The following is a 23270-nucleotide window of genomic DNA, read 5'->3' on the forward strand; positions in this document are numbered from 1 at the left end:
ACCTCCCTTCAGGTAGTTGTAGACAGCAATGAGGTCACCCCTGAGCCTGCTCTTCTCCAGGCTAAACACCCCCAGCTCCCTCAGCCTCTCCTCATAGGGCTTGTGCTCAAGGCCTCTCCCCAGCCTCGTTGCCCTTATCTGGACATGCTCCAGCAATTCAACATCTTTCCTAAACTGAGGGGCCCAGAACTGGACACAGTACTCAAGGTGTGGCCTAACCAGTGCTGTGTACAGGGGTACAATGACCTCCCTGCTCCTGCTGGCCACACTATTCCTGATGCAGGCCAGGATGCCATTGGCTCTCTTGGCCACCTGGGCACACTGCTGGCTCATGTTCAGCTGCTGTCAATCAGTCCCCCCAGGTCCCTTTCCACCTGGCTGCTCTCAGCCACTCTGACCCCAGCCTGTAGCTCTGCATGGGGTTGTTGTGGCCAAAGTGGAGCACCTGGCACTTGGATTTGTTGAATGCCATCATGTTGGACTCTGCCCATCTGTCCAGCCTGGCAAGGTCCCTCTGCAGAGCCCTTCTACCTTCTAACAGATCAACACCTGCTCCCAGCTTGGTGTCATCTGCAAATTTACTGATGATGGACTCAATCCCCTCATCCAGATCATCAATAAAGATATTGAACAGGATGGGGCCCAGCACTGATCCCTGGGGGACACCACTAGTGACAGGCTGCCAGCTGGATGTGGCACCATTCACCACCACTCTCTGGGCTCGGCCCTCCAGCCAGTTCCTAACCCAGCGCAGAGTGCTGCTGTCCAAGCCACAGGCTGCCAGCTTGGCCAGGAGTTTGCTGTGGGGGACGGTGTCAAAGGCCTTGCTGAAGTCCAGGTAGACTACATCCACAGCCTTTCCTACGTCCACCAGGCTGGTCACCTGGTCATAGAAGGAGATCAGGTTGGTGAGGCAGGACCTGCCCTTCCTAAATCCATGTTGGCTGGGCCTGATTCCTTGGCCATCCTTCAGGTGTGCAGTGATTGCCCCCAAGACAATCTGCTCCATGATTTTCCCTGGCACTGAGGTCAGGCTGACAGGCTTGGAGTTCCCAGGTTCTTCTGTTTGGCCCTTCTTGTGGATGGGTGTCACATTGGCCAGTTTCCAGTCTTCTGGGAGCTCTCCAGTGAGCCAGGACTGGTGGAAAATGATGGAGAGAGGCTTGGCCAGCTCATCTGCCAGCTCTTTCAGCACCCTAGGATAAATCCCATCAGGTCCCATGGACTTGTGAATATCCAAGTGACTCAACAAGTCTCGAACTAATTCCACATGGATTTCAGGAGTACAACACTGCTCCTTGACCCCATCGACCAGTTCAGGAGGCCAGTTATCCTGAAGTCCTCCTGCCTTACTGTTGAAAATGGAGGCAAAGAAGGTATTTAGAATCTCAGCCTTCTCCTCATCCTTAGTTACAATGTTACCCTCCACGTCCAATAAAGAGTGGAGGCTCCTCTTGCCCCTCTTTTTAGCATTAATATATTTATCAAAATGCTTTTTGTTGTCCTTCACGGAAGCGGCCAGTTTAATTTCTAACTGTGCTTTTGCCTCTCTAATTTTTCTTCTACATGATCTAGCAACATCCTTAAACATATCACTAGTTGCCTCCCCCCCTTTCCAGAGGCGATAAACCCTCTTTTTTTCCCTTAAATCCTTCAGGAGCTCCTTGCTCATCCAGGCCGGTCGTCTTCCCCGCCTGCTCATCTTACGGCAGGAAGTTCCATCTGAACAGGAGGAGAAACTTCTTTGGTGTGAGGGTACTGGAGGCCTGGAGCAGGCTGCTCACAGAGGCTGTGGAGTCTCCTTCTCTGGAGAGATTCCAGCCCCTCTTGGTCGTTGGGATCTTGGGCAAGCTGTTGTGGGTGAGCCTGCTGGAGCACAGGGGTTGGACTGGACAATCTGCAGAGGTCCATCTTAGAAGTCAAAATTGCCTGAAGCAGAAACCTCTCTCTCTCTGCAGGGGTGGGTGGGCTGTGAGGGCTGGTGCCAGGCAGCAGGCATTGTTTCTCTCAGTAGTTCTGTGGTCTTGGCTTAATCTGAACTGCTGCTGAAGCACTGAGATCAGTTTTGATATTTAGCTATAAAAAGATACTTTTGTGAGTAGCTTGTTGTAGTACCTGTGCTGCTGGTCCTGATGGCTTTAAGACTGAATTTATGCAGCACCACCACTGTGCCCCCATTGCCTCTGTATAACTCAGTTGTGGTTAGATTTTAACAGCAGTTGCGGTAGGAAAAACTTGGTTCAGTTTGTTTGTTTGAATTCAGAAGGCAAGCAGACCTACAAAGGGAACACTTCCTGACAGAGATGGTGATTCCACTTGCCTCCCTGTGTATACAAATCCCCTTTCTTTGCTCTCAGCCATTAAAACAAACCCCACTGGGGATAGCTGTACAAGCTGGAACAGCAAGGATGCGACAGTGACTGCTTGTGTTGTTCTCCAGGCAGGGCAGCAGTGATGGTGGAGGAGCAGAGATTGGGGGGCTGGGAGGAAACCAGCAACTTTTCACACCAATTCTAGCTTTTTCAATAAAGATCTGATTTAGTTTGAAGTGAAATTGCTGTCTGGGTGAAGTTGTTATCCATGATACTAGACAGAGCTGTGGTATCATACTGCAAAATGACTTCCATGGTCAACATGACCCTGTTAAATCTACTGACTCTCTGAGCTGCTTCCTGACTTCAGAGTTGCTGGTCCCTCAGCATAGTTTTGTGCTGGAGGTCTAAAAGTCCCGTTAGTAATCTGAATATTCAGGCTTTGGTATTGTGGGTCCTCCTAATCCCATGGATAAGAGAAGCTGACAGCTGGGAGGAGTCGTGCTGCTGAGTCATTGGTTTGTTGGCTTCTCAGTGAAAGTTTGGAGTAGAAACAAGGACCAGCTTTTAATAGTGAGGGAAACTGGTTACTGGAGAAATTACCCAAAGGTGGAACACTCTCACCTGGAGCCTTTCAATCATGATTTATTACTTGAGAGACAGGCTACCTCACACTGGACATGTAAAAAAACATGGGGTGAAGGGAGGGGATTCTGCCCCTCTGCTGCACTCTACTGAGACACCCCCCCTGCAGTGCTGGGGCAGCTCTGGAGTCCTCACCACAGCACAGACAGGGACCTGCTGGAGCAGGGCCAGAGGAGGACACAGCAATGCTGGCAGGGCTGGAAGCCCTCTGCTGTGAGAGTTGGGGTTGTTCAGCCTGGAGAAGAGAAGGCTCCAGGGAGACCTTCTGGTGGCCTTGCAGTGCTTCAAGAGGCTGATCAGAAAGCTGGGGACAGACTTTTGAGCAGAGCCTGTCATGACAGGACAAGGGGTGGTGGTTTGAACTGAAAGAGGGAGATTCAGAGTGGAGAGAAGAAATGGTTGACACTGAGGGTGTCCCTGTCCCAGTTGCCCAGAGAGGTGGGAGATCCCATCCTTGGAACCATTCCAGGTGAAGTTGTCGGCAGCTCTGAGCAACCTGCTGAGCTCTAAGGCTCTTCATGTGCTCCAGCAATTGCTGTTCCACTAACTGCCTCCACTTGTACCTAATGAGGTGTAACTGGTCCCACAGTTCTTATGGATCATTTTATGCAAGAAGAGGTCAACAAAATTCAGATGAGCAAAACTTCACATTCTTGTCACCAGGCCAAGACCTTGGTTAGGTTAGATTGACTATGATCATAGAATGGTTTGGGTTGGAAGGGACTTTAAAAATCATTCGGTTCCAACCCCCCTGCCATGGACAGGGACACCTCCCCCTTGCCCAGGTTGCTCAGCGCCTCATCCAGCCTGGCCTTGAACACCTCCAGGGAGGAGGCATCCACAACCTCCCTGGGCAACCTGTTCCAGTGTCTCCCCACCCTCACTGGAAAGAATTTCTTCCTCATCTCCTCTCTTCCAGCTCAAAGCCATTCCCCCTCTTGTCCTATCACTCTAAGTCCCTCCCCAGTTTTCTTATAGTCCCCTCCACGTAGTGATGATGATTTAAGATGTTCAGGGGTGCAGGTGTCCATCACAGCTGTCCTGCTCTGCCCCAGCCCCAGGGAAGGAGCTGTGCCCGTGGCCGTATGTGCTAAATGGTTCAATTCCCTCAGCTGCATTCACAGGGGGCTTGGGGCAACCTGCAGGAAGACTTTCTGTAGTACCTATGACAAGCTCCTGTGCTGAGATGTCTGCATGCCAACAAGGTGGACATCAGCTGGAGCTGCCTTGCTGAACTCGAAGGGGTTTAGCTTGTACAGCTCTGTCTGTGCTCAGATGTGGTATAGCTTAATAGGAACAGATCAACATCCTGAGGTGGTGCTGCCCGGGCTCTGCTGTCTGCATTGCAGGCTCTTCAGGGCATTTACAGAGCGCTGGCTGAGCTCTGGTCTCATGAACCCAGTGTCCGTTAGTGGAAGCCATCTCTTGGTTTTTTGCTCATCCAAAAGGCATCTGGGCCTCGTGCACCGAGGCTGCTCTGGGCTGTGAAGCCAGGGACAGCAAAGTGGAAGCGATGGGCGGACTCGCTTCCACAGCATGCTCCTGCCTCACGCTAAAGTGGTAATGGAGGGGCACCCAGGGAGAAGTAAAATGGCACTTCTTGGAACAGCTGAATGTTTGCCTCTCTGCATAATAGATGAGCCTATATCTGAGATCCAAAGATACTCCTGAAATAAAATGCTACCCCACATATACCAGGGGGGTGCCATGGGTTGGTGATATGGTCGTGCTGCAGTGGTGTGAGAGCATCAGGAGCAAGCAGCTGCAATCACAGGCTTGTGTCTTGAGGCAGGCATTTAGTTCTTGCTGTGCCAATTAGGTTTCATTTTTGGGGGTGAATCAGCTGCTACCCACCTCGGGGTGCAGGCGGCACACCCAGAGCTGCCACTCAGGGCAGGGCCATCATGCTCAGCACTCACAGAATGGAAACTTCCTACCCTAACTGTGGTTTGGGTGTCATATCCAGCAGGCATGGCAACAGCAACAAAGAAGTAGAATCACAGAATGGCTTAGGTTGGAAAGGGCATCAGAGATCATCTACTCCAACCTCCTTGCCATGAGCAGAGATGCCTCTCGACTAGACTTGGTTGCTTAAGGCCTCATCCAGCCTGGCCTTGAACAACTTCAGGGAGGAGGCATTCACAACCTCTCTGGGCAACCTGTTCCAGTGTCTCACCACCTTCGTACTGAAGAACTTCTTCTTAAGCTCCAGTCTAACCCTGCTCTCCCTCAGCTTCAAACCATTCTCCCTTGTCCTGTTGCTAGACACCCTTATGAAAAGTCTCTCTCCAGCTTTCCTCAGGTGCTGGAAGGCAGCTCTAAGTCCCCCTGGACTCTTCTTCTCCAGGCTGAACAACCCCAGCATCCTCAGCCTGTCCTCATCACAGAGGTGCTCCAGCCCTTGGATCATTCAGCTTTGATTTTGCATGTGAAGTTAAGAATAGGCCAACACTGGGTCTGCTGGGGCTGTGGTGTAGTCAGAAGGAGCTCCTGGTTTTCATTTCAGTCACTTTTCAGTTACCTTTTGTGAGGAGAATCAAATTACCTGATCAGGGAGGTGACAAATCTTCAATAATTCATTAAACTCTAATGACATTACAACGTCCTGATTCGTTCCCCTCTGAGTTTGTTTCATTTTTATTTCTGCTGTGGCATGGACTCCATGTTTTAGATCCAAGGCTGCTCAGCCAGGTATTGCAAACCAGCCTGTCACCTGGAGAATTGATAGCTGGCATTGCCTCACTGTAGTGCTGCTAAATGAGTTTGCTTCTCAACAGGATAATTATATTGATCGTGGCTTAGAACTTAAGCAATTGGATTGTGGTTGCATAAAAGTGTGTTTCAAAACTCTAAGCTGCATTATAGAGAAAAACCTCCCAGCAAAACCAGAGCACCACCATTGTGTGATTTAACACTGCCATTCTGATACAAATTAAGGGATTTTCAACCCAGAGTCTGCTTAAAAAGAGAGAAGCTGCCATCACTTCTTGGCCCTTTGCCCTCTCTGACAACAGGGCTAATGGAGAACTTGCTGTGTGGAACCTTAGTGCAATCCAGCTCTCAGCAGATACTTGGAATGTTAGATTTCAGCCCCAACAAATGTTCTATGAGGATTTTACCTTGAAGAGAAATGATCTGGGGCTTTGGAGTGACTGCTCCAAAGCAGTCTCCTGGGATACTGGGGTATGAAGGTGGTATAGTCGTGGTGTGTGAAGGTGGCATTGGGTATGGTAGTGGGGTGTGAAGGGGGTGTTGGGTATGGTAGTGGGATATGAAGGTGGTGTTTGGTATAGTAGTGGGGTGTGAAGGGGGCATTGGGTATGGTAGTGGGGTATGAAGGGAGCATTGAGTATGGTACTAGGGTATGAAGGTGGTGTTGGGTATGGTAATGGGGTGTGAAGGTGGTGTTGGGTATGGTAGTGGGGTGTGAAGGGGGCATTGGGTATGGTACTAGGGTATGAAGTTGGTGTTTGGTGTAGTAGTGGGGTGTGAAGGTGGTGTTGGGTATGGTAGTGGGGTATGAAGGGGGCATTGGGTATGGTAGTGGGGTGTGAAGGGGGCATTGGGTATGGTAGTGGGGTGTGAAGGGGGCATTGGGTATGGTAGTGGGGTATGAAGGGGGCATTGGGTATGGTAGTGGGGTGTGAAGGGGGCATTGGGTATGGTAATGGGGTGTGAAGGTGGTGTTGGGTGTGGTAGTGGGGTATGAAGGGGGAATTGGGTATGGTATTTGTGTATGAAGGTGGTGTTGGTATGGTATTTGTGTATGAAGGTGGTGTTGGGTATGGTAGTGGGGTATGAAGGTGGTGTTGGGTATGGTAGTGGGGTGTGAAGGTGGTGTTGGGTATGGTAGTGGGGTGTGAAGGTGGTGTTGGGTATGGTAGTGGGGTATGAAGGTGGTGTTGGGTATGGTAGTGGGGTGTGAAGGTGGTGTTGGGTATGGTAGTGGGGTGTGAAGGTGGAGTTGGGTATGGTAGTGGGGTGTGAAGGTGGTGTTGGGTATGGTAGTGGGGTGTGAAGGTGGTGTTGGGTATGGTAGTGGGGTGTGAAGGTGGTGTTGGGTATGGTAGTGGGGTGTGAAGGTGGTGTTGGGTATGGTAGTGGGGTATGAAGGTGGTGTTGGGTATGGTAGTGGGGTGTGAAGGTGGTGTTGGGTATGGTATTGTGGTATGAAGGTGGTGTTGGTATGGTAGTTGGGTATGAAGGTGGTGTTGGGTATGGTAGTGGGTATGAAGGTGGTGTTGGGTATGGTAGTGGGGTGTGAAGGTGGTGTTGGGTATGGTAGTGGGGTATGAAGGTGGTGTTGGGTATGGTAGTGGGGTGTGAAGGTGGTGTTGGGTATGGTAGTGGGGTATGAAGGTGGTGTTGGGTATGGTAGTGGGGTGTGAAGGTGGTGTTGGGTATGGTATGGGGTATGAAGGTGGTGTTGGGTATGGTAGTGGGGTGTGAAGGTGGTGTTGGGTATGGTAGTGGGGTGTGAAGGTGGTGTTGGGTATGGTAGTGGGGTGTGAAGGGGGCATTGGGTATGGTAGTGGGGTGTGAAGGGGGCATTGGGTATGGTATTTGTGTATGAAGTTGTTGTTGGGTATGGTAGTAGGGTATGAAGAGAGCACTCCTGTGTTGGATGCCCAGCTCTGTGGACTGCTCTCCTGGTGCTCATACCTGCAGATTGAAGGCAGCATGTGAGGTGTGCATGAAAGCCACTGGCCTGGGGTAATCTTGACATCCAAGGCAGTAGAACCAGGTCGACACAGGGCTGTTCTGAGCTCAGTGCAGTGCCAGCTGTGGTTGACTGAGCTGGCAGAAAAGAGAAATCTGAAACTCAGAGGCTGAATATGGTCTCCAGCTGGCCAGGAGCAAAAAGACCTGTGTGAAACCATCTTTTTCTTCTGAAGGCAAGCTGAAGAGTGTTAGAGGTAAAAAATCTTAAGATGTCAGATGTTACTGTTCTGCCCAAGCCAGCCAGGAAGAGAGTGCCTGATCAGGGAGGTGGAGACTTGACTTCTGGTGTGCATAATCACTTTGAAGAGGCTGACAACGTCCTTGAGATGAGTAACACTGGCTGGACTTTGAGACCCTGAATGCCCATTTACCTCCTTGCCTCTTGTTTTTCAGGCTGGGCGCAAGGAAAGGAGCGATGCCCTGAACTCTGCCATTGATAAGATGACCAAAAAGACCAGAGACCTGCGCAGACAGGTAACTCACACAGAAACTTCCTACTTGCTGGGGCAAAGGAGAGCATTCCTGCATTTCTGCCCTCCTCTGTGTCCTAGTGAGCAGTGCTTCTGCCTAGTGATTAAAAGCTAGAAGCGTCCAGGGGAAGCACAGGGTAGAAATGTAGTCCCTTGTCGACTGTGTAATAAAGGTGTGGGATTCATAATCATCCTCATGACAAGCGAGATTTACCAAAGCAAAAACAACTCCCCTTTTATGGATTGTGAAGCTAATCAGGTATGGTTTAGGGATTCTGATGGCATTCAGCTCAGAGAGGCTGTTTTCTTGGAGGGCTGTATTTATGTAACACGAATCTTTTGTCTCTTTGGGTTTTAAAGCACTATATTCCTCCTTTCAAGTAAATGTGACTATGGATCAAGTTTGTTGGGGGAAAAAAAAAAGAGAGAAAAAGAAAAAAGAAAAAAAAATGTTTTTATTCCAGTAGAAAAATAACACAGTTAAATCAGCATGTTGTTTAATCAGCCGAGGGAAGGCAGCAAATTTACTCAGGCAAAACCAATATGAACTGTTAAATCAATATTTGTGGCCAAACTGGTGACTTGCACTTATATAACTAATCCAGTTTTTTTAAGGAGATTTAATTTAAATTGACAAGATATAGACAAGACTTAGTGCAGGGAAAGCCTTGACCACACAAAGGAAAAAGGATCAGCCACAAAAAGTGCTTAAGCTTTACGTAGTCATGCAGTAAAAGGGAAACAGCAGTGGAACACTACCTGAAAATCTTTCTTTCCTTCTTTCTTTCCTTTTTGTTGTAGCTCCGCAAAGCTGTAATGGACCACGTGTCAGACTCCTTTCTGGAAACAAATGTTCCACTTTTAGTATTGATTGAAGCTGCCAAGAATGGGAATGAAAAAGAAGTGAAAGAATATGCCCAGGTTTTCCGTGAACATGCCAACAAATTGATTGAGGTAAGATGGGACAAATAAAATTATCGCTGGGTAAATGAAGGAGGCATTCAGGGCCAGGTTGGAGGAGGCCTTTGAGCAGCCTGGGCTGGTGGAAGGTGTCCCTGCCTGTGGCAGGGGGGTTGGAACTGGATGATCTTGCAGGTCCCTTCCAACCCAAATCAGTCTGAATTTATGAAGATTGGGCAGAACACATTTTTCAGTTTTGTTGAAAGAAACAGCAGATTCTGCAATAAATCTGCTTCTCAAAGCTGACTGTAATGAATTTTAGTTTGATTTAGTATTTAACTAAATGTGAAAATACAAGCTCATCAAAAAGCAGCAGGTGCTGTAACATAGCCCAGTTAGTTTTAGATGTTACACAATGTGAGTATGTGATGCTGTTACCTGTACTTGAGTTGTTAATTGGAGACCACATTATCACAGACTGGTGGGGGTTGGAAGGAACCCCTGGAGACCATCTAGTCCAATCCCCCTGCTAAAGCAGGGCACCCACAGCAGCTTGCCCAGGATCACAATGGCTAGAGGGGGAGTTGGAAGCTCTCCAGAGAAGGAGACTCCACAACCCCTCTGGGCAGCCTGCTCCAGGGCTCCAGCACCCTCATACTAAATATTTCTCTTTCTGTTCAGATGGAAACTCCTGGGTTCCATTTTGTGCTCAATTCCCCTTACCCTGTCACTGGGCACCACTGAAAAGAGCCCTCCCCTATCCTCATGATATCCCCCACCCTTTAGCTCTTGCTGACCATTGATAGATCCCTTCTGGGGCTGCTCTTCCCCAGGCTCAACAGCTTCAGGGCTCTCAGCCTTTCCTCTTCACAGAGATGGTCCAGGCTCCTCAGCAGCTTTGTAGTCTCTGCTGGACTCTCCAGCAGTTCCCTGTCTCTTTTGAACTTGAGAGCCCAGAACCAGGCCCAGTAATCCATCTTTGGCCTCACTAGGGCAGAGCAGAGAGGGAGAAAAACCACCCTTGGCCCACTGGCCACATTCTTCTTAATCCACCCCAGGAGGCCATTGGTCTTCTTGGCTAAGAGGGCACATTGCTGGCTCATGGTGAACTTGTTGTTCCCCAGCACTCCTAAGTCCTTCTCTGCAGAACTGCTTCCAGCAGGTCCAACCCCTCACTTGTACTGGTGCAGGGGCTTCTTCCTCCCCATGTTCAGGACTTGCACTTGCCCTTGTTGAGCTTCATGTGGTTCCTGTCCATCCCTCTCTCCAGCCTGTCCAGGTTAATGTTGATACGGAGTAAGGGAGACTGTGGTATGAAGGTCCTTCTGTACAATTTGAAGAACTGAAGCCTGGAGTTTTTTTTAAGTCACGTACCTGAGAACATAAACAGTCTTCTTCTGTGGAGATGTTTTGGATGCAAACCTGCTTCTGCTTGTGCTTGTGGAGAGAGCAAACAAGAGCCAGGCAGAGAACTCACCGTGACAACAAAACTGCTCCCTGCCACTTTTTCCTAATAAAAACCCAAATTCTCTCAAACTGATACTCCTCCAGACTAGAGGGAGGATCAGCATAGATGGGACTGGTCTGTCTGAACTGAAATGCATTAAAGGTCTGCTATCAGCTGTAACAGTTTTCCAATAGGTAGCAGGTTTACAAAGAGCAGCAAAGGTTCCTACCCTGAGCTCAGCTGGGTAACCTTGTCCTCTTGCTGCTGCTTTGCCTGGGAGTTTTGTTTCTGATGCTAAATGCCAAAGAGCAAACATCTGTAGGTATTGCTGAGGAGCCATGCCAGTAGGAATAAACTTCAAAACCTCGTCCTGTGCACTTCAGGACCTTATGAGGCACCAGCTGGTTCCTCTGCTTGACCTCAGCAGCTACCCAGGAGCAGCCAGACACTGGCTAATGTGGTTTTGCTCTCTTGGTCTCACTGCGTTCAACACTCCATGTGTCTCCTAGGCTCATGGGGAATACTTTCACACAGCTTGACAGACTTAAATTACTCCAGACACAAGTAAAAGTCGTTTCTGACTCTTGTTCAATATGGTTTTTCACACTTTTTTTAAAGCCTTGGGAGCTCTGAGCGTGGTGCTCAACTGCCCTGTAACTGGTGTGACACCAGCGTGGGGTGTGTGAAGCTAGCCCAGCTCCTCAGAGCTGCTGGCTGAGCAGTCAACATCTTTACTTCTTTGAAGATCTCTTTTTCACTCTGGGTGTGCTGTGTTGCAGTGTAAATGCCACCTTCATAGCCTTTCAAAGTTATTTGAGGCTAAATTGTAAGTAACTAACATTGTTCAGCAGAACAAGGCAGTGCTGCCATGCCCTGCCCTGCCTCGGCAGCAGGACGTGGCCGTGCCACGTGCAGTGGTGGCAATGCTTTGGAGGGTTTTGTCTGAAGCTTCCGTTCTTCGTGTTGCAAGTCTAATTTAGCTAGAAAATTCTTTTTTAGGGCTTGTTTACAGAAGTTGACTGGCAGAAGGAGATCAGTGCTTCTTCTGTCATGTTTCTGCCACCTCTTCAGTGGATGGTTGGTGTCCACACATGGGTTTATCAGCTTAATTACAAAGGAGTAATTGCACTACTCCATCTTCAAGCTTCCCTCCTGCCCTGGCTAGGGGAGCCCTTACTCTCTGCTCCTTCAGAATCACAGAATAGCTGAGTTTGGAAGGGACCCCAGAGATCATCTAGTCCAACCCTAGAGGGGTTGGAACACGTGTGCTGGCTGAAAAGCAGCGGGTGGCTGTCCTTGCTGGCACCTAAGAGTGGTTTTTACTGACCTTACCTTACGTGCAAAATGCCAAGCTGCAAATGAGTTTCCCAGCACTTCTATTCAGCCCCACAGTCTGTCTCTCAAGAAAGGCTATTCCCCTGGAAGTGTGCATTAAACAATATTTCTGACTGGCATCAAAAGGTTCTGCTAAAATGATATGCTGCTGCAGCAACGTTTTGAAGGCTTGCTTATTGCTTTTGCTGTCTGAAATGTAACTGTAGCTATGGAGGAGCATGATCTAGGTGGCTTATAAACCTCTTCCACGAATGTAGATGGATTAATATATACACTCAGCTTCGACAGCAGGGGAATGGCACTCCTGCAGAGCCCTTGTCTCCAGGGGATGGAGAGCCACTGCAGGGCCCTATGTGGTATCACATTTACTGTGAAGGAAGACAGGTCGGGGTGGGTTGCACTTACAATGCCTCACTGTGCCTCTGCCAGAATGTTGAAGGATGTTTGCAAGTTCCCATCTAATGCTGCTCTCAGGCAGAAAACTCAACTGCAGGTATCCAGAGAAACAAAAAACGATCGTGTAAGAGCAGGAGAGAAGATGTTCCACTTGGTGAGAGGAGAAGTGATTGCTTCCCCCTGTTTTCAGAGTAGGATAAGTGTGCAGGGGAGTTTGTGGTAACTACCCTCAGAAACGCTGCTGAGTGACTCAAGACATCAAATGTGCCAAAACAGCTGCAGTGCAGAATGGAGCTGTGTTGTGTATCATGCTGTGATTGGCAGCCTCCTGTGTTTTACATGTAGGAGAGAATGTGTCCTTCCCTCTAATGTGAGGAGATGGGAAGAAACAGGCAGAGATCTGCTCCGCACCAGATAAGGTCCCCAGCAGAATTAGGGAGAGGTTTTACCCCTTTGTCCTGTGACCTGGAGGAGTCTGTGCTGCTCTCCTGGTGAACTAGCCCTGGAGGGGACTGTGATAAATACATATATGTGTGTACTGAACACTAGAAACTGCTGCAGGTGTTGGCTAGATGGGAGAAATGGCAGTGCTGGTTCTGCCCTGGGCTAGCACAGGGAGCTCTTGCTCCTGCAGGGCAAAGGCATGTACAGGCCCTCCAAGCAGCTGTAAATCCCAGAATTCCTGCATGGTGGAAGTTGGAAGGGACCTCTGGAGATCATCCAGTCCAACCCCCCTGCTAAAACGGGGCACCCACAGCAGCTTGCCCAGGATCACAGTGGCCAAGGTGGGTTGGAAGTTCTCCAGAGAAGGAGACTCCACAACCTCTCTGGGCAGCCTGCTCCAGGGCTCCTGCACCTGTGAAAAAGTTTCTCCTCATGTTCAGGTGGAACCTCCTGGCTTCCAGTTTGTGGCCTTGTCCTGTTGTTGGACACCACTGACAAGAGTCTGGCCCCAGCCTCTTGCCTTCACCCTTTAACCCTTGCTGAGCATTGCTCAGATCCCCTCTGGGGCTGCTCTTCTCCAGGCTCAGCATCCTCAGGACTCTCAGCCTTTCCTCCTCACAGAGCTCCTCCAGGCCCTTCAGGATCTTTGTAGTCTCCACTGGACTCTCTCCAGCAGTTCCTTGTCTCTCTTGAACTGGGGAGCCCAGAACTGGGCACATAATCCAGATGTGGCCTCATACCTGCAGATGTAAGCACATGATGTAAGTACCTGAAGGGGGCTACACAAAGGCTGCAGAGATGCTGTTCACAAAGGCCTGCAGTGATAGGACAAGGGGCAATGATTTGAAACTGGAGAAGTAAAGATTTAGATTGGATGTTAGGAACAAGTCCTGCACCATGAGGGTGGTGGAACACTGCAACAGGTTGCCCAGGGAGGTAGCTGAGGCCCCATCCCTGGAGATACTTAAGGTCAAGCTCAATGGGGCTCTGGGCAATGTGATGTAGTAGAGGATGTCCCTGCTGACTGCAGGGGGGGTTGGATTAGATGACCTCTGGAGGTTCCTTCCAACCCAAACCATTCTGTGATTTGGGTATTTTTATTTTGAAGCTTTGCTTTCCTGGCAGCAGAGCACTGTCTGCTTTGTGATTCCTAACGTCCAGGCAGCCAAATCTGACCAAAAGGTGCAATAACCACAAAAACTTGATTTGCCTGCTGGATCTGTACCTTCTGGTGAAACCATGACACAAGAGGCTTCCAACTGATTTGTTTCTCACGTAGGAAAATCCTAAGCCCCTGAGCCTGCCTTTTGAAAACTGAGTGATTGTTAAACAGTAAAAGGAGACTTGTCTTGGCTGAGAAACACGTTTCAAAGGTACCTTTCAAAATGGTTCTGTACTAACAGTCTTCAACTACCCAGCACTCTGCCTGGCTTCTGTTGTAGGAGTTCAATTCAGCAACTGAGAAGCCAATTAAAAGGCAGCCCACAAAAATAACCAGAGAGACAGCATTTTGGGAAGCAGCATAAGAAAAAGTTTATGTTCACTTGTGAACTTCTGAAAGCCTTCCTGAGTTACAGCTTGGGAAGTGCTGATTTGTGTGCCAGTGGGTTTTGTGATGCTGGGCAAAGTGGCCTTGGCTCTCCAACCTGTAGCTTTGCTCTTGGCATTGGCATCCTTAGATTCAGTGTTCCTCCCCTGGAGAAGCAAGGCTGTCCTGCAACGTGGTGCCTGTGTTTAATGATGTCACTTAGCACCACGCTGACTCTTTGTGTGTCCCAGCCTCTGAAGTGTGCCTCCTGCACAAGCTGCTTTTGTGCTGCTCCCTTGTAGTTACTGCAGGCACAGTTCTGGGAAATAAAAAAAGCCACAAAGGTCCAGAAGAAACTTAGGCTGCGCTGTTGAATGCTTTAGAAAAACAAAGAATTAGGTTGTCAGTTTGTCACTGGTTTTATACTGGGTGGTTTAAATTGGAAAACAAAGAATTAGGTTGTCAGTTTGTCACTGGTTTTATACTGAGTGGTTTAAACTGGAAAAGTTTTTCAGAGCTTGAGAAATTAGTTAGTTAAAAGGTAGATGAGGGGCAGAGTCCAGTTTAAAACCTTCCAGTAGCTGTCTGCTTCATGAAGTAGAATTTGGAAAGGCAGGGTTTGGAATTCCTTCAGCACATCAAATAATCTTCTCTTATTCTACAAGCCAGTACCCCTGTGTCAAATATTTCCCTTCAAATTTTATTTTAAAGCCTCTCTTTCTCAGAGAAGCTTTGGTAGGACCAGAGAGGCAAAAGCTCTCAATGATGTTTCATAAGCATCTTTATTTTTTTTTCCCCAATTGCTTTAATTTATCCAAAAAGACTGCTCTGTGCCTTATTTAATGCACTGGGCTGTATCTTGCATATGGAGAGCTGATTTTCTCATCTTCACTGAAAAACCCATGAACAGATGCAGACTGCAAATTTATTTGCTTGGAAAGAATCACATTTGGGCACTTAACTCCATAAGCTATCTGTAGCCTCTCACGCTGACATTTTCCCCTTCTGTTGCCCTAACTGCCTGGCCCTGATGTCCTAAAGTAATGCTTCAGACCTCACTCTAAAAATACCACACTCCAAAAGCCCAAAGCCTTGCACTCTGGCAACATTTCTCTGATAATTTATCCTGATTTTGCCCATACTTGTGGCCTAGATATTCTTCAGAGAGTCTTAACAGCTGCAGGTTTTACATGTGAAAGGCTTTTTAAAGAATCTGAAGAGGGTAAAAACGTAGCTGGGCTTTAAAAGAATCACTGCCTTTTGGACTTCAGGCACAGCAGAGGTGTGGGAAAACTGAGGCTTGCCAGTCCTCACTTTGTGAGCAGTGACTTGCCTGGGCATAGCTTTGTGATAAAGGTGTGTGCTTAGTGCTTGTGCATCATAGAATCGTGGAATAGAATCATGGAATGGTCTGGGTTGGAAGGGACCTCCAAAGGTCATCCAGTCCAACCCCCTCTGCAGTAAGCAGGGACATCCTCAACTAGATCAGACTGCCCAGAGCCCTGTCCAGCCTCACCTTGAGTATCTCCAGGGATAGGACTCAAACCACCTCCCTGGGCAACCTGTTTCAGTGTTCCATCACTCTCATAGTAAAGAGCCTGTTCTTAACATCCAATCTAAATCTGCTCTTCTTCAGTTTGAGGCCGTTGCCCCTTGTCTTAACCACAGGCCTCTGCAAACAGTCTCTCTCCATCCTTCTTGTACCCCCTTCAGGTACTGGCAGGCTGCTCTAAGGTCTGCCTGGAGCCTTCTCTTCAGGCTGAACACCCCCAGCTCCCTCAGCCTGTCCTCATAGCAGAGCTGCTCCAACCTCAGCACCTTTGGAGGTGGGAGTGGACTGGCCTTGCTCATTCCATAGATGTTCTGTCTTCGCACTTGCCATCAGAGGTCTGTATCAGTACTGAAAGACAGGTGATGGATCTTGGGTGAAAAGGACAGATGAGCAGAGCACTTGACAGGCAAATCAGATACTGATTTGGAATGTTTTTCTGAACTCTGGGCCTGTTAATCTCTCAAAACTCAGCGTTTTCCGGGCTGCAGTCATTATTAGTCATTACTGGGCTATCCTGAGCACCTCCTTTTCCTATTCAGAAATCTCATTTGTAGAGGAGGGGAAATCTACAAGCTTAAGTTTGTCTTTGACTTGCTTTTATTTGTACAGTAATTGTGTATTGTAAGAGCAGTGTCGTTGCAGTGTGGGCTGGCAAAGAGAGGCAGAACCAGGCCAACTCCAGGCTAATTTCCCATTTGAAGATGGAGAGCAAAATGCCTCTCCCAAAGAGCTTGCTTTCTGTAATTTGTCTATAGATAACCTTGGCAGCAATTTAAAACAAATGGCTTCAGTAAACGGCCTCTAGAACTCTTAATGTGCCCTCTGAAGTCTGACACTCTACAAGAACCAATGCACTTCCCTTGTAAGTTCATTTTATTAGTCAACTAATTATAAATAAATTAAGTTCTGCTCACAGAACAAGCTTTCCTTACATTCATAATCAGTAAAGTAGGAAAACCTCAGGAGGGAAAAAAAAAAAAAAACCAACAAAACAGTCCTCCCATTTTCCAACCAAACTGGATATACAAATTTAATCTATCATACGTAAGTAAAAGCAAGTGACCTTTTAATAGGATAACTTTTGTTCTTGGAACCTTTTTTTTTTTTTTTTTCTTTTTTGAGGCCAATCTTCTTAGTGCTACACCAAATGCTGGCCTAGTGAGACCTCACCAGGAATATCGCATCCAGTTTTGGGCTCCCCAGTTCAAGAGGGACAGGGATCTGCTGGAAAGAGTCCAATGAAGGGCTACAAGGATGAGTAAGGAACTGGAGCACTGCCTGATGAGGAAAGGCTGAGAGACCTGGGGGTGGTTAGTCTGGAGAGGAGAAGACTGAGAGGTGATTTAATAAATGTCTATAAATATCTGAGGATCAAGATGGAGGGGACAGGCTCTGCTCAGTTGCACCCTGGGATGGGACAAGGGACAATGGATGGAAACTCCAGCACAGGAGATTCCACCTCAACGTGAGGAGGAACTTCTTCACTGTGAGGCTCACAGAGCACTGGAACAGGCTGCCCAGAGAGGTTGTGGAATCTCCTTCTCTGGAGCCTTTCCAGCCCTGTCTGGATGTGTTCCTGTGTGACCTGTGCTGGATTCTGTGGTCCTGCTCTGGCAGGGGGGTTGGACTCAATGATCTTCAAAGGTGCTTTCCAACTCCTAACATCCTGTGATCCTGTGAAATCACTTATGAAGGGGTCTGGAGAATGCTGGTAGAGATTAAAAATCACTTTGGAAGAGGAGTAAGAGACCTCAGGGGTGATCTTTCTATCCAGGTTTCATTGTAAGTCCACATGGGAGAAGCAAGGTCGTCAGTAATCTGACAGTGAAACTGATGAAGTGTCTGAAGATGAATTTGAACCTTCATGTATCTGGACAGGGATTAAGGTGTTGGAGGCATTCTGCTGTTTGAAGAATGTCTTGGCTAGCAGCTGCTACACAGAGGAGAAGCATTCCTGCCACACTTTTTCCTTAGGGGCAGTCATCATGTTGGATGAGTGTGGGCCCTGGTCATCAAGCACTCAAGCCTAGGGAGGTGCAAAGAGTGTGGAAGTTGGAGGTGAATGAGGCTAAGATTTGAAAAACTATTCATAGAATCATAGAATGGTTTGGGCTGGAAGGGACCTTAAAGATCATCCAGTTCCAACCCCCCTGCCATGGGCAGGGACACCTCTCACCAGGTTGCTCAGGGCCTCATCCAGCCTGGCCTTAAACACCTCCAGGGAGGAGGCATCCACAACCTCCCTGGACAACCTATTCCAGTGTCTCCCCACCCTCACTCTAAAGACCTTCTTCCTAATCTCCAGTCTAAATCTCCCCTCCTCAAGCTTCAGTTCATTCCCTCTCTTCTATCACTACAAGCCCTTGTAAAAAGTCCCTTCCTGGCTTTCTTGTAGGCACCCTTCAGGTACTGGAAGGCTGCTCTAAGGTCACCCTGGAGCCTTCTCCAGGCTGTTAATGTCCTTTCACTCCATCAGAATCAGCCCTGTATTTACTCTGTTCCTTTTCCCTTTGGAAACTGAAGCATTTGGCCAGAGGGGCTGTCTGGGAAAGAGGTCAGGAAGGATAAAGCATAGCTGAGTGTAGGTGCTTTTGACTTGATGTCTTCAGAAGCAGGTAAAAAGCAACAGAGTCCTAGCCTGTTTCATTTTCTAGAGATAGAATGTTAATTCCAACAGCATTCTTAAGTAGCTTTTTGGGCACAGCTTTTAGAGCTGTGACATGAATGTTTTAATTCTTGCTGTACAACTAAAAGCCTTGATGCCACGTCTGGATTTTCATCATCTTAGTCATTAGCAATATTGGATTATCAGTCATGTAGTGTCATCAAGGAGTTGTCTGAAGTCTGTGTAGAGCTCATTCCTCTTAGTATTTTGTCGCCTCCTTCAAGAGCATAATGGACTTCTAATTACCATTAAACTCGCCATGAAGGGCTGTCTGAATCACCACAAACCAGTTTCAACAGCACCAAGCTGGAAGCCTTTAGGAAGGCCATAATGCAGCATGCTCCGAGTGATCAGCAAAACGAGAGAGGCAAGAATGATGAATTCCCATTCTGATAAACATAGAGGCTTTGTTGTCATAGAGTCGTAGAGTCACTCGGGTTGGAAGGGACCTCCAAAGGTCATCCAGTCCAACCCCCTCTGCAGTCAGCAGGGACATCCTCCACTAGATCAGGTTGCCCAGAGTCCTATTGAGCCTCACCTTGAATATCTCCAGGGATGGAGCTTCAACCACCTCCCTGGGCAACCTGTTCCAGTGCTCAACCACCCTCATTGTAAAGAACGTTTTCCTAACATCCAAACCAAGTCTCCTCTCATTTCAAACCATTGCCCCTCTATAATGGCAGCAGTACTGTTCTCCACAGGCTCCCTGCCAAGGTGTTTCCAGGTGAAGACAAGATGAGAAGACTCTTGTTGTGAAAGGCAAAAGCATTTATTGCCTAAGCAACTGAACACAAAAAGCAAAAGCAAAAGCAAAGCCTAAGCCAAATCCTACTACTGTGTTACATAATCAACTTAGATACTTTTCTAATACAGAGCTGCCACATCCCAATTGGCTATCCTTTCACTGACATGGGGCCAAGCAAAGCATACAGTAGGTTAATACTGACAAACAAGCTTCTCAACATATCCAGTCAACTTCTGCCTCATCTTTCTCTTCAGTTACAAGGTGTTTACATTCTTTCCAACTCAGAGTCAAAACATACCCTTCTCAAAAGTTGCCTAAAGGTTGCTATCTTCCTACACCCTTCAGCCTTTGCAAACAGTCCCTCTGCAGTCTTCTTGCAGGCCCCCTTCAGGTATTGGAAGGTGGTGATTAGGTCTCCCCAGAACCTTCTCTTCTCCAGGCTGAGGCTAATTCTTCAGGTGCTGTCCAAACATCACTGCTAGAAGCACTTTTATTTGCTTAGAGGCATCTAAGATGAGGATTTGCTTTGCAAGATCAGGTCTATGTTGCATACCAGTGGGGTGATTTCTGTCATGGCAGCTCAGAGGGACTCGTGTAACTAATGTGTTTTGTGCTTCTCACAACGTTTTATCCCTCTAACTTGTTTGTCTGGGGAAGCAATCCTTCCTGTGCCAATAGTTACATCTGCTGCTACAGCTGCATGGACGAGGGGCACAGTGCCCACGTAGCACACTGCTGTTCCTTTACCAGCTCTGCTCTCTGTCAGGCCTATAGGAAGGATAATCCACCAGTCTGGAAAGAAAGGTATTCCTGTGCTGCTGGCACTTTACTGCTGGGGGTGTGTTTTATGCTCTAGATGTATTGGTTCCCTTCAAACACTTCTTCCCCCCTCTTTGATTGAAAACCTTTCCTCTTGGCAAGAGAGAGAGAAGTGCTCTCCCTCCTGCACTTGCTGCTCAGTAAGTGGAGCCCAGTTCAATTTGTCATGTTGCACAAGCTTTGGCTTTGCCCAGCTGTGTGAGAATTTTCCCTTCTTGATGAAACTTCTGCCATCAGGGGGGGCTGCATGTGTTGGGGAGAGACATTTCCTGGGGGGCCGGAAGGAGCCCACCAGGGTTTCACGAGACAGCTGTGCCTAGAATGGCAGCAGGTAGCTGGAGATGGCTCACTTAGGTTAGGAGCCAAATGCAAAGCTGTATCCCTTACTTAGATTTTCAGACACACAAATACAACGTGAAAGGTGCTGGTTTTGAGATTTAATTCCAAAAGAAAGGTGGTTACCCATGAAAATATTAAGCAGCTGCTCTCACTATTCTAGGGAGCAGAAAGTATCACCTCTGATCCCCTTCCCCTTTCAATCAGCTGCCAGCCTGTTGGAATAAAAGCCCTTGAACCATCCATTTCTCATTGTCTAAAAGTTTTGAATCAATGATGAAACAGTTCTGCTTGCCAATTTTGTCCCATCTAGCTGAAATCTCCCTTCCATGTGCTCCTACCCAGACTCAAGGCTGTAGAGCTCTGGAAATAGAAGTTCTCTCTGCTTTAGTCTTTCGTTCCCCTCAGTGCTTTACATCTGGAGTTTTTCTGTGTGCAGCTTCTTTTACTTAAAGACTTTTCCTATTTTAATACATTGGGATGCTGTTGCCTACAAGAAGCTCTTGCAAGGTACCTTCTGTGGAGCTGCAGCCACTCAGAAGTCACATAAAATCCCAGAGCAGTTGACAGCCTAACTCCTGGTAGCTTATTCCAGAGTCCCAGTGGGCTTGAGCTTGAAGTCCTCCTGCCATCCCTTTATGCACTGGAGAAGTGAAACTGTTTTGAGTGATTCATAATTAGCAAAACTAAAGAGTTTATAGGAGTACAGCTAGAACACAGCCTTATACAGTACCTCTTAGGACTGGACGTTAAAATGGTCACATTTGTCTTGAATATTGCCTGTAGTGTACGAGGGAATGAATAAATGTATGGGCTTGGTGAATAATAAAAGCCTTTCTGAAAGAGGGATGGAGGTTACATAATTGACATCTCTTCTGTGAGTCCTCAGAGCCCTCAGTTGCCACTTAGTTTTGTCAGAACAGTTGTTTCTGCAGATAAATTAATTTCATGGGCTTTGACCATCATGAAGTGAATTTGGGCTGTTTTCTTAATAGGGGGGAGGAAGAAATTAGCTGTGCTGTATTGGTGTTCTGTGAGAATGTCAGATGCACTTTTCTTTAGCAGGTCCTCAAGAGGAAAATGTTGAATGGTTGCCTGTCCTTTTTTTTTTTTTTTTAAATTGCATTTAAAATGGGTGATTTTAAGCTGCTTTAAAGTGGGAATTTACATTCCCAGAGACAGTGTAAAACAAAAGGCAAAAGCAAAAAACTAATAGAGCAAGAAGCAGAAGTTTTCATAGTTTAATCAGGAATTAAAATGCCAGGAACACTTTTGAAAAGGTTTGTTTCCATGTTGTTGAGCTTCCCCCAGTATAAATGGTTCATAAATGGGTGTATAAAGGGGTATGTTGGTTTTGCACAAGGGTTTGTGGGTGAGGGTTTGTGTATCCTCTCCAAACTGAAGAGAGGAGAGGATACACAAACCCTCACCCACAAACCCTCTCCAAACTGATATTTGGAGAGGCTACAGGTTAGTGCTAAACTAAAAAAAAAAAAAAAAAAAAAAAAAGAAGTTTTTCAGTGGTAAGACCATCTGAAAACTCTTTATTTCTGCAATGCTGTGTTTACAGCTGCAGTTTCTGAGTAGCCAGGCTCTCAGAATTCCATTAGTGTTTGATGTAATCCCTCCTTATAACAATGCTGTGTGGCAGAGGCTGCTCTGCCCATTTTAAATTATGCAGCAATAAACACATTACTGAAGCCTTCTCCAGGTTGCACCATTGCTAGAGGATTGCACCCAGCACCCATTTGGAAGGGCTGGATCTATCTGAGAAGCTGTCCTAAAAACATGACCTGTAAACAAGGAGGAGAAACTCAAGGTTGCATGAAGTCAATCCAGGTGCACAAAGCAAAGCCTTTGATACCAACCTTCAGTGTCAGCCTTTGAAAGCCTTGGGAAAGATGATTTTGTGTGTTACAGATTCTGGTTCTTTTTTTATTCCTCTTGTGTTTTTTGTCTCTTTATTAAATAAGCAGTTTGCAGCTGCCTGTGCAGAACCCCCTCTACCTGAGCAGCCAGGGTGTCTGTGCACAGGGAAGGTTTAGCAGTACCAAGCTGTAGCAGTTTGCTTGGTTGTTTCCAACAGTGTTATGTAAGAATCATTTTGGTTGGAAAAGACCTTTAAAAACATTGAATCCAACTGTTCTCTAGCTCTGCCAAGTCTGGTGCTAAACTATGTCCCTCAACACATCTCTGCATCTCTTAAACACCTCCGGGGATGAGGACGCAGCCACCTCCCTGTTCCAGTATTTGAGAACCCTTTCAGGGAAGAAGTTTCTCCTAGTACCTAACCTAACCCTCCCCTGGTGCAACTTGAGGCCATTGCCTCTTGTCCTATCAGTTGCTCCTAGGGAGAAGAGACTGACACCCACCTCACTGCAACCTCCTTGTAAGAAGACCACCTAAGAAACTTAGCAATGACCCCAAAACTCCTGTAGCTGAGGCTTTGCATTGCTGGAAATCACAGCTCCTTAGTCATTATCTGAACAAATTTCAAGTGGGGGAGGGGAAGAAAGGGAAAAAAAAAAAAAAGAAAACATATTTTAGGTGCAAAAGGTAGAACCTGCCCATTGTTAGAGAAGGCAGTTGTTGCCAACAGCTGCCAGCACAAACACAGGCTGGCAAACTGTCACTAAGGGAGGATAAAACTGCTTTAGAAACATCAGGATTTTTCCTGATGCAAAATGAGTAAATTCTGAAGAAGCAAAGCAACTGGAATTTGAGGTGGAATCACTCTGTGACAGATGGTGCAATCTATTTTTCATATTGGGATCTGACCTTCTTGCTGCTAATGTGTTCCTGCCTGACCTTGTGCACTGAGGTAGCACCTACCTCTAGAAGGAACCAGTTCAAGCAAATGCCTCCTCCAGAGAATCACAGAATCACAGAATCAACCAAGTTGGAAGAGACCTCCAAGATCATCAAGTCCAACTGATCACCCAACCCTAACTAAT

General features: G+C 47.4%; 1 protein-coding gene across 6 annotated transcripts in view; it reads left to right on the plus strand.

The window, feature by feature from the left end:
* Nucleotides 1-23270, plus strand: part of CTNNA1 (catenin alpha 1) — a 142526-nt gene that overhangs the window by 64869 nt on the left and 54387 nt on the right. For 5 of the 6 annotated variants that reach the window (XM_054389183.1, XM_054389180.1, XM_054389185.1 and 2 more), the window contains 2 exons: nt 8073-8153; nt 8951-9103. In XM_054389183.1, the coding sequence (XP_054245158.1) occupies nt 8073-8153; nt 8951-9103 (234 nt within the window). Of the gene's footprint in view, nt 1-7554; nt 7575-8072; nt 8154-8950; nt 9104-23270 lie in introns of all 6 variants that reach the window. The other variant, XM_054389181.1, reaches the window with a different exon arrangement.

This window comes from Indicator indicator, chromosome 18, assembly GCF_027791375.1.
Source record: "Indicator indicator isolate 239-I01 chromosome 18, UM_Iind_1.1, whole genome shotgun sequence".
Lineage (NCBI taxonomy): Eukaryota > Metazoa > Chordata > Aves > Piciformes > Indicatoridae > Indicator > Indicator indicator.